At 41.1% G+C, this 10,508-nt stretch overlaps 1 protein-coding gene across 1 annotated transcript; it reads right to left on the minus strand.

Annotated features, from left to right (window-relative positions):
• Positions 1-3,328: 3,328 nt before the first annotated feature.
• LOC126191467 (28S ribosomal protein S17, mitochondrial) lies at positions 3,329-9,796 on the minus strand. The gene is made up of 3 exons (XM_049932342.1): positions 9,587-9,796; positions 8,568-8,761; positions 3,329-3,899 (listed from the first exon to the last, which is right to left on the minus strand). The coding sequence occupies exons 1-3, from the start codon at positions 9,704-9,706 to the stop codon at positions 3,731-3,733; spliced, it is 483 nt and encodes a 160-aa protein (XP_049788299.1). The 5' UTR covers positions 9,707-9,796; the 3' UTR covers positions 3,329-3,730.
• Between the last annotated feature and the right edge of the window lie 712 nt (positions 9,797-10,508).

Below are 10,508 nucleotides of genomic sequence, written 5' to 3' on the forward strand. Positions count from 1 at the left end.
ATAACGAAGGTTGCAAATTTTGAAAATATGAAAAATAGCCCTTCCTGTAATTATATTATCGATAGTAAACTTTAAAAAAATAATAAATGAAAACAGAGATTTTGTATGAAAAGTGAAGCATCATGATATCATTATTACTGTAAAGTAGTTCTTGTGTCATTTAAGTTGGCAACTGTAATTACTAACTTTTATGGTTCAAAATCGATGTTGTGAAATGGATCGATATAAAAATTAAAATTACATTATCAGAAAAATAGTGTTTTAAATATATGCAAAAATATCTTCAGACATAGCATATATAATTTAAGTATGAATATTAACACATTTGGCCAAAATTTGAATGGAACTTAACGTTTCAATTGACATACAAAAATTCTGAAGAAGTAAGATTTATTACACTATGGAACCATAATTCTGTCTGGATGTGCACTTCTCCATCTGAAGCAAATTGAGGGCTATGAAAATCTTTCTTCAGGGCACCAAAAATTTGGAAATTGCATGAAGAGAGATTGGAACTGCATGGAGGATGTGTAAAGGCTTCCCAGCAAAACTTCTGCAGCGTAGTCAAAACAAACTCGGCAACATTTGGGCCCACCCCGTCTCCATTCCCTGCTGTGCTTGTTCAGATTGTGACAATCTTAAACCATATCGTCCCTACACAGGAAAATGTTTCAAAATGCTGTCATTGTAATGAAATGCCGATAGACTTTAATAACAATGATAAATCATACACTCCTGGAAATTGAAATAAGAACACCGTGAATTCATTGTCCCAGGAAGGGGAAACTTTATTGACACTTACCTGGGGTCAGATACAACACATGATCACACTGACAGAACCACAGGCACATAGACACAGGCAACAGAGCATGCACAATGTCGGCACTAGTACAGTGTATATCCACCTTTCGCAGCAATGCAGGCTGCTATTCTCCCATGGAGACGATCGTAGAGATGCTGGATGTAGTCCTGTGGAACGGCTTGCCAAGCCATTTCCACCTGGCGCCTCAGTTGGACCAGAGTTCGTGCTTGACGTGCAGACCGCGTGAGACGACGCTTCATCCAGTCCCAAACACGCTCAATGGGGGACAGATCCGGAGATCTTGCTGGCCAGGGTAGTTGACTCACACCTTCTAGAGCACGTTGGGTGGCACGGGATACATGCGGACGTGCATTGTCCTGTTGGAACAGCAAGTTCCCTTGCCGGTCTAGGAATGGTAGAACGATGGGTTCGATGACGGTTTGGATGTACCGTGCACTATTCAGTGTCCCCTCGACGATCACCAGTGGTGTACGGCCAGTGTAGGAGATCACTCCCCACACCATGATGCCGGGTGTTGGCCCTGTGTGCCTCGGTCGTATGCAGTCCTGATTGTGGCGTTCACCTGCACGGCGCCAAACACGCATACGACCATCATTGGCACCAAGGCAGAAGCGACTCTCATCGCTGAAGACGACACGTCTCCATTCGTCCCTCCATTCACGCCTGTCGCGACACCACTGGAGGCGGGCTGCACGATGTTGGGGCGTGAGCGGAAGACGGCCTAACGGTGTGCAGGACCGTAGCCCAGCTTCATGGAGACGGTTGCGAATGGTCCTCGCCGATACCCCAGGAGCAACAGTGTCCCTAATTTGTTGGGAAGTGGCGGTGCGGTCCCCTACGGCACTGTGTAGGATCCTACGGTCTTGGCGCGCATCCGTGCGTCGCTGCGGTCCGGTCCCAGGTTGACGGGCACGTGCACCTTCCGCCGACCACTGGCGACAACATCGATGTACTGTGGAGACCTCACGCCCCACGTGTTGAGCAATTCGGCGGTACGTCCACCCGGCCTCCTGCATGCCCACTATACGCCCTCGCTCAAAGTCTGTCAACTGCACATACGGTTCACGTCCACGCTGTCGCGGCATGCTACCAGTGTTAAAGACTGCAATGGAGCTCTGTATGCCACGGCAAACTGGCTGACAATGACGGCGGCGGTGCACAAATGCTGCGCAGCTAGCGCCATTCGACGGCCAACACCGCGGTTCCTGGTGTGTCCGCTGTGCCGTGCGTGTGATCATTGCTTGTACAGCCCTCTCGCAGTGTCCGGAGCAAGTATGGTGGGTCTGACACACAGGTGTCAATGTGTTCTTTTTTCCATTTCCAGGAGTGTATTTCAAAAGCGTGGTTTTTGCAGTGTGGTCACCATGTAATTAAAGTACTGTGACAAAATTAGTGGAGTACTTTTTGGTATTGAAATTAGTACAATTCCATGCTGGCTGAATAATAAGGGAAGGGCAGCCACTCACGTATAGCGGAACAGTGCTGATTGGATGCCTTTTCCTTATTTTACATATTGCACTGTCTAAGAATTTTCATTATTTTGTGCTTGTGGGTGTACCCACAGAAAATAACAAAGGCTGTGCAACAAACACAATAAAATTTCAATACATTGCATCTCATTCCCTTATGTAGCAATTCCACAACCACTTATTCTCAAACACAGAACCTCAAAAGCTTATTGTAACAAAATGACTCCATAAATTGTTCAAGTAAAGTGTTTTCACCATTTGCAAATATGTCTAAGCTTACAGCTACTGAAAGCAGGGAAAATAGGATAAGATCCAAAACAGTAATGAAAATAAACCCAGTCTGTTTGAAAGTGCACATCTGTAAAATCAAACTCTTTTGCTGGGTGAAATGTAATACCATTTTGCTCCACCCTATGCAGTGTAACATGATCAGATCCTCCTTGGCACAATTTCTGTGAGGTGGTAGAGGTGTTATTTCTCAAGCCTGTCTCCTTCAATGACCGCCTCCTAGGCTCATCTGGTGCACAACAATGATGTGCTGCAAGTTTCAACTGGTCCAAAGCTTGCTCATTCGGGTTCATGCCAGAAATTACTACAGACAAATCCACTTGGTTGATTCCTTTCTCCTGAAGGAGATGTTGACAAGATGGTCACAGTGCTCCTACATTACCATCTTGAAAGATGAACCCATCGCCTGTGGAGCATGTCAGCAGTTTGGTGAATCCTGCCTCCGAAACACTACAGAAGCAGTTCATCATAACTGTGTTTCTCATACAGTGTTTATCTTAATTCTTTCCACGTAACTGAGGGATCCTCCTCACAACGGCATCTATGATACACAAAAGTGTGACTGAGTAATGGAAAATAGGATTTAAACTCAGTAATAATAACAAAACTATAAAAGAAGAGGGGGGGGGGGGGGGGGGGGGAGGACAAAAAGAGAGGAGGTGAAAGAAACAGGCTGCATATAGATTACGACTCAACGAGATGGGAGGAGCCCTGAATCATTCAGGACATTTTAGTTAAAAGCAAGTAGTTGAATTAAATAATTTATTAAACCACAAAAAACATTCATATTACTTGTTCTGGAATACCACTACATAGGTATTACATAACTAAAGAGTTTATTTACATTTATTACATTATAAAGCAAAAATCTACAATTCTCTGAATTTTCACTGTCAAAACAGATCACCTCATTATGTGCCACCATTGTATATGCACTCCATTTACTCAAACAAGTCAAAATAATGGATGTATTGGCATGAAAACAATAACAACTGCTAGTGAAGACAAAATTTGTATACTGCAAATTTAAACTGGTGAAAGAGGGAAGAAGACACCTGAAATACACAGAATCACCAACAACAATCACCACATATAGTACATGAACTCTGAAGTCTCAACCTGCAAACACGCTAGAAATTATAATCTAGCACTAAACTGCGTAACGCTGATTATCATTGTCATATACATGGTATTTAATGTAACTCCTCCTGTGTGTGAAATCTTTCCTGTCTTCCTGCCATCCACGTTCTGGAGCATCTTCATAACAGAAGGCATCATCGTTCTTTCCAAAAAGTTCAGCTGCTCTGCTGATTTCATCCCTATAAAGCAAAAAATAATTAAGAAATTTTTAATTACATGCAATGAAACTAAACATGAGATCTCTCAAACAAATGATGTACGGAGGTTATTTACAATTTATACAAAATAGATACTTGTTTTTAAGTTTTAATGTCATTCAAGGACGTTACCAGACTCGTGTATAACATGTTACAAGTGATGTGGAAGTTGTTGGACACCCTTAGCAATGGCAGTCGTATTGATAATTTGGAGTGGACTGGTCTACTGTCTGATGAATCACTGTAACACTTCTTAAGCAAATGTCATGAAGTGCTTGCTTTATCTTACCAGGTGTATCGGTATGGAATGAGCGCCCCCCCTTTTTTTTTGTGGAAATGAAACACTAATTTTGAATTGGAAAGTAAAAACATTTTATTCAAAGTACTGACCATTGCTTTCAAGACATTTTGATCACCTTTCTGGCAATTTGTGGACACCACGCCAATAGAAATGTTCGTCTTTTGACGCAAACCAATCAGACGCACAATTTTCGACTTCTTCGTAGGAATCGAAGTGTTCCTCAGCCAATGCGTGTCCCATTGATGAAAACAAATGGTAGTCGGAAGGGGCTAAGTCTGGTGAATACGGCGGGTGGGGTAGCAGCTCCCAGCCAAGTGTTTTGATTGTATCCTGAACCAGTTTTGCTTTGTGTGCAGGTGCATTGTCGTGTAAAAAAATCACTTTGCCATGTCTTCTGGCCCATTCAGGTCTTTTTTCGATCAATGAATAGTTCAAATTCATCATTTGTTGTCTGTAGCGATTAGTATTCACAGTTTCTCCGGGTTTTAGAAGCTCATGATACACCACACCTTTCTGATCCCACCAAACACACAGCATTGTCTTCTTGTCGAATCGATCTAGTTTTGCAGTCGATGTTGATGGTTGTCCTGGATTAACCCATGATTTTTCCTGTTTAGGTTTCTTAAAATAAATCCATCTTTCATCACCAGTAAAAATTCGATGCAAAATTGATTTTCTTTCATGTCTTTGAGGCAAAATTTGACAAATGGTTTTTCGGTTTTCCATCAGTCTTTCATTCAATTCATATGGCACCCATTTTCCACACTTTTGGATCTTTCCCATAGCTTTCAAACGGTCAGAAATTGTTTGTTGTGCAACATTTAGCATTGCTGCCATTTGCTTCTGACTCAAAGTATCATCTTCATCCAATATTGCTTGCAATTCGGCGTCTTCAAACTTTTATGGTAGTCTTCCACATCTCCATTTCTTACATCAAAATCATTATTTCTGAACTGTTGAAACCATCTTTTGCATGTTGCTTCTGATAGAGCTCGATCACCAAACACCTTGACAAGCATTCGATGTGACTCTGCAGCACTTTTTTTCAAATGAAAACAAAAAAATAATGCTTTCCACAAATCATCACTTTCTGGTACAAAATTCGACATTGTTAACACAATGAAAACATATGATGATGTTTGTTCCATGACTTGATGTATACTAAATATCTTTGACAGATGTCATACCAACCAAACAAACATAAAATTAAGGCTCGTTCACAACAAATGTTCCCTATCAACACATTTGTATCTTAACGCTCATTTCTTACCGGTACACTTGCTAGGAATCAGGTGAAGTCACAAGCGCTTAAGTCCAGGGAGTGTAGTGGGTGGCACAGCACTCCACAGCCCCATCACTCAAGCAATTCAGTCACACCTTGCACCATAAGCACCCAAGCACTGTCCAGCAAAACGATGGGCTGCTCCTGCAGAAAGCGTCATCACTTCTTTCTCTAGTTTGTTCAGTTTTGCAACACAGCCTGTTACCAGCTTGCAGACAGAAGCAATAACACTTCCTGCAGGAGCCACCCATCATTTTGTAGGACAATGCTCGGGTGCATACGACACAGGTTTCGGCTGATTTGTTTGATCAAAGGGATTGGGGGGGGGGGGGGGGGGGGGTGCTGTAGCATCCGCCACACTCTCCGCACTTAAAAGCTCTTGTGACTTCAACCTGATTCCTCAGATGAAGCAAGCACTTCATGGCGTTCCCTTCAGAACTGTTACAGAGAACGTCCACTCAAACTATCAACACAACTAGCTCTGCTAAGGCTAATCTACACCTTCCACATCACTGGCAATGGGTTATACACAATGCTGCTCACTAGTTTGAAGGGAAGTAAAACTCTGAAAAATGTATATTTTCGATAAGTTGCAAGTAAATCGTTGCCACTATTAAGGTTCCAAAGAATACGCTCTGTTAAGAACTGGGAGGACAGCCCTTCACTTCATCTTTGTGAGGATTATAGGAACTGATCACGGCGAACCCTATTCGACCAACACAGATCATCACATGAGTTAGTAAGTCAATGTCTGCAACTGTCATGACTGGACTGCTCTATGGCACACACAGACAGACAGACTGTTAAATGACATTACTGACCTTGAAGAACAATACTTCCTTCAGACTGTATGAAACAAAAAATTCATCAGCAAGCTACCAAATTTGTTAATTTCCATACTGGTTTCACATGAATTATAGCTCCATTTCCAGCAACAACATGACTCATTTTATTTCATTTATGGTTGTACAAGTGTTGTACTAATCCCATATCAGAGGACTATTCCATCAGAAATCATTAAAACTTACATGTAACCTTTAAGAAATGGCATGTGTTGATTCCAGTACATAAAAAAGTTAAAGTACTGACAGTCGGGTCCAATCATTTTTTTTTTTTTTTTTTTTTTACAGTGGAGCTCATATGGACAACATATGTGTTCAATTAATCTGTTACACATCACTAAGACAGGAAGTTCTTAACAGCAAGTCATACATCAATAAGGCCATCAATATTTTACCTTTTATTTTCTTGTTTGTATGTACTTGGATCAACAAGTGCCAACGTTACTCAAGCAGAGTTCCTTAAAAGTCTACAGATTTTGACTTTTTACACTTCGTAACTGATAACTGCCTTTGAAATACCGTGGCAAAGAAAACTTTTTGTATTCCTTGTATACAGGGTGTTACAAAAAGGTATGGCCAAACCTTCAGGAAACATTCCTCATACACAAATAAAGAAAAGATGTTATGTGACCATGTGGCCGGAAACACTTAATTTCCATGTTAGAGCTCATTTTAGTTTCGTCAGTATGTACTGTACTTCCTCGATTCACCGCCATGATGTCATACGTGATACTCTACCTGTGCTGCCAGAACATGTGCCTTTACAAGTACGACACAACATGTGGTTCATGCACGATGGAGCGCCTGCACATTTAGGTCGAAGTGTTCGTACGCTTCTCAACAACAGATTCGGTGACCGATGGATTGGTAGAGGCGGACCAATTCCATGGCCTCCACGCTCTCCTGACCTCAACCCTCTTGACTTTCATTTATTGGGGCATTTGAAAGCTCTTGTCTACGCAAACCCGGTACCAAATGTAGAGACTCTTCGTGCTCGTCTTTTGGACGGCTGTGATGCAATACGCCATTCTCCAGGGCTGCATCAGCGATTCCATGCGACGGAGGGTGGATGCATGTATCCTCGCTAACGGAGGACATTTTGAACATTGCCTGTAACAAAGTGTTTGAAGTCAAGCTGGTACGTTCTCTTGCTGTGTGTTTCCATTCCATGATTAATGTGATTTGAAGAGAAGTAATAAAATGAGCTCTAACACGGGAAGTAAGCGTTTCTGGACACTTGTCCAAATAACATATTTTCTTTCTTTGTGTGCGAGGAATGTTTCCTGAAAGTTTGGCCGTACCTTTTTGTAACACCCTGCATACAGCTTATCAATGATTCGAGCACATATTGGAGCTGAATGCAAAGATCAGATTTTTGGTAGTGTTTAAGGAATACTTTTGCTGACAACATGCTGTGATGTGGAGGAGGCATCAGTGAAAAAAACTGTAGTGTTGGAGATGTGTCTAACAACAGCCAATGAGGATAACTCCTTGATATTGAATGGAAAACACACACACACACAAAATGTAAGTGAAACCAAATCCTCTAAACAACCCCAACATCCCCCTCCCTCCCTTTAAACCACCCCAACCCAACCAATACCACTCCTACTAAATCCAACACCAGCAAAGAAACAGAACAAATAAGAACTAAATCCATAAAAAAAGGCTGTCCTCAAAACAGAAGAAGTTGATGGCGCCTAAAATTCAGAACAGGGCCAGCGGCTGTCGCAGTGGTGCTTATCTACTGATCATAGGTTGGCAATGTGTCAGTTTCGTGCAGCCAGTGGGATGATTCTTTGACATAACCAATTATAGAGGTGCAATGTATTTCTAGTGCCAAAACTGAATGTGTTTTTTACTGTTTCTTGGTGTATTAGTGAATTTTGAGAGAAATAGTTTCTGACTATGACAGCGATTGCTATAAAGTGGACTGATTTAAGCGATTTAGTCCTGTACGGCAACATTGTCCGCTGGTGCGTGTATCATGGATTAACTGCAAACTGTGACAACATAACAAACCTACAACACAGGTCAAAACAGATGGGTGGAATCTCACACTTCCCTTGAACCAGGTGAAGTGACTAGCCTAATTTTATTCATGAACATGCAAAGCTTATTTGTTGGAGACTATGATCCTCAACAATAAAGGGACAATGATGAATGAGCTTTTGCCATTAAGTTGAGAAGTATTTATAGATTACAGTATTAGTTTCTATAACTACCTGTATTTATCAGCAACAACTTTCTTGCCAGTAATTGGGTCTGTAATATCTCCAAGAGGATATATAATATCTTTTACTTCATGAGTGATAAGGGTTGTCATTTTCTGTGGTAGCTGTTGTATCAAAACTATATCTCCCGTCTTGCACTTTTTCCCAGGGTCATGTGCATATATGTATTCATCTTTCCTGAAATACTACAAAAGTAATCAGTCAGTTCTGAAGAAACACACATAGTGATAACAATTAATTACTCTGCAATAAGTAACAAAAGCACATTCGTTTTGATCATTTGTCTTTACTATCTAAAATTAAATTGTTACAATCAGAATGAAAGTGAAATGGAAGCACTCCTAGAGTAATTCCAAGATTAAATACTTAGTGCAATATGATAGACCAAGAACAAGTGCAGCATGTAGATGGCCCTTTCTAAAATTTAGCTGACTGTTCCAATGTGCGTGAGTTTTCATGGAGCCATAAAGAATCAGTCACCAAACAGGGCCTAACCGGGCACAAGGACTGCATAAAAAGAATAGCAACATGAATGACTACATATCCGTTCGAGTCAACGAAAGTACTTGATGTCCGATAGGCTAAACAAGAAAACGGCCGAGTAAAAAAACCATAAAGTAGACCCTAAAATAAAATACCTGTCCGAAGATTTCTTTTTCTATGGCTGTTGCATCACCTTTTGGTGCAATACAAAATACTGAGACAGCTGTACAAATTGAGAAACTGGAAGCACGATATTTATCGGCAACTTTAACACAGACTACAGTGAAGGACTGGTAAAAACATGGCAGTATTAAATACAAATGTGCGCCAACCAATAATAACATAGAGAAAATGTACTGAACGTTGGGCAATCGATTAAACTGGATAGCTTCTTAGCAAGAGTAAATATTTTACCGAAATATTTGACTCCAGGTGCGACAACATTGGAATTCAATCAAATAAAAAAAAGAAAAACTTCACTTTCGTGCTATGATCCATTAGTATGATTTCCGTTTCGTATGTCTTACCATTAATAAATTTTTATCGAGTTCCATTCTTTTTACTTTAAATTTTGACGCATTTCGCTTTACGCAGGGAACACACTGTCCCAGTAATAAATATGATCTATTCACAACGCCTGTTGCCATTATCTACTAGAATAACAAAACTGTAACCGCTCACGACTCACACAACACACCCCGTTTGGACCAAAACAAAATACCACTCTCCTCTTGAGCCTACAGTACAGGCGTCTAAAGCTAGCGAAATGAGGGATGCTCAACTACCGGACCTACCGATAGATGGCTCTACCAGCTGATTACCATCGTCTGTATTGCCCGCCATATTTGAATTTACCAAGAAGTTTCTCTCGGTCTGTACGGTTTATAAGGAATTAAGGATTATCGAAATAGTGATTTCTTGTTCCGCTTTCAATTGTACGGAGCGATGGAGTAAGGAAAGTGACTTACCATTTCACAGGTAATAGGACTACCGATACAATACGACAACAATACAGACTTAGTGCGTTTGTTAATTCGATGTTTTTGAAGCCTTTTCCGACAATGTGATTACGTAGTGAGCCCTGGAGCGTGGAAGAAACGTCTCAGACCCGAAGGAGTGCCATCAGTTTTTGACTTTCCGACACATTTGATGCCACCAAATAAACAGCCACGACGACATGTTAGGATTTTGAGTGACAACGATGCTTCTCCATTTGAGGTAGCTAATTAATTTCCTTGCTATGTATGTGCTTTTGTGAATTTATTTCGTACGGACACAAATGGGCTACATAGGTCTAAGCAATGTTGTAATACAGTTCCATATTTTTGTTTTTAGCGTTCTGTCCTGGAATCCGTGCTTGATTTGTCCTCTGCAGAAGCTACTGATTGCGTGAAGAATGTTGTCAATGAGAATTCTTCCGTGGAAAGCATGTCCCATTTATCCAATGCA

The sequence above is a fragment of the Schistocerca cancellata genome, chromosome 6 (genome assembly GCF_023864275.1).
Source record: "Schistocerca cancellata isolate TAMUIC-IGC-003103 chromosome 6, iqSchCanc2.1, whole genome shotgun sequence".
NCBI lineage: Eukaryota > Metazoa > Arthropoda > Insecta > Orthoptera > Acrididae > Schistocerca > Schistocerca cancellata.

Bases quoted from the DNA above. Each gene is read 5' to 3' on its own strand.
- LOC126191467 (XM_049932342.1), bottom strand. From the start codon at position 9,706: ATGGCAACAGGCGTTGTGAATAGATCATATTTATTACTGGGACAGTGT. The intron at 8,762-9,586 runs GTAAGACATACG...TTACTTTTGTAG, and splicing joins TCGATAAAAATTTATTAATG to TATTTCAGGAAAGATGAATA. The intron at 3,900-8,567 runs GTAGTTATAGAA...TTTGCTTTATAG, and splicing joins GTTGTTGCTGATAAATACAG to GGATGAAATCAGCAGAGCAG.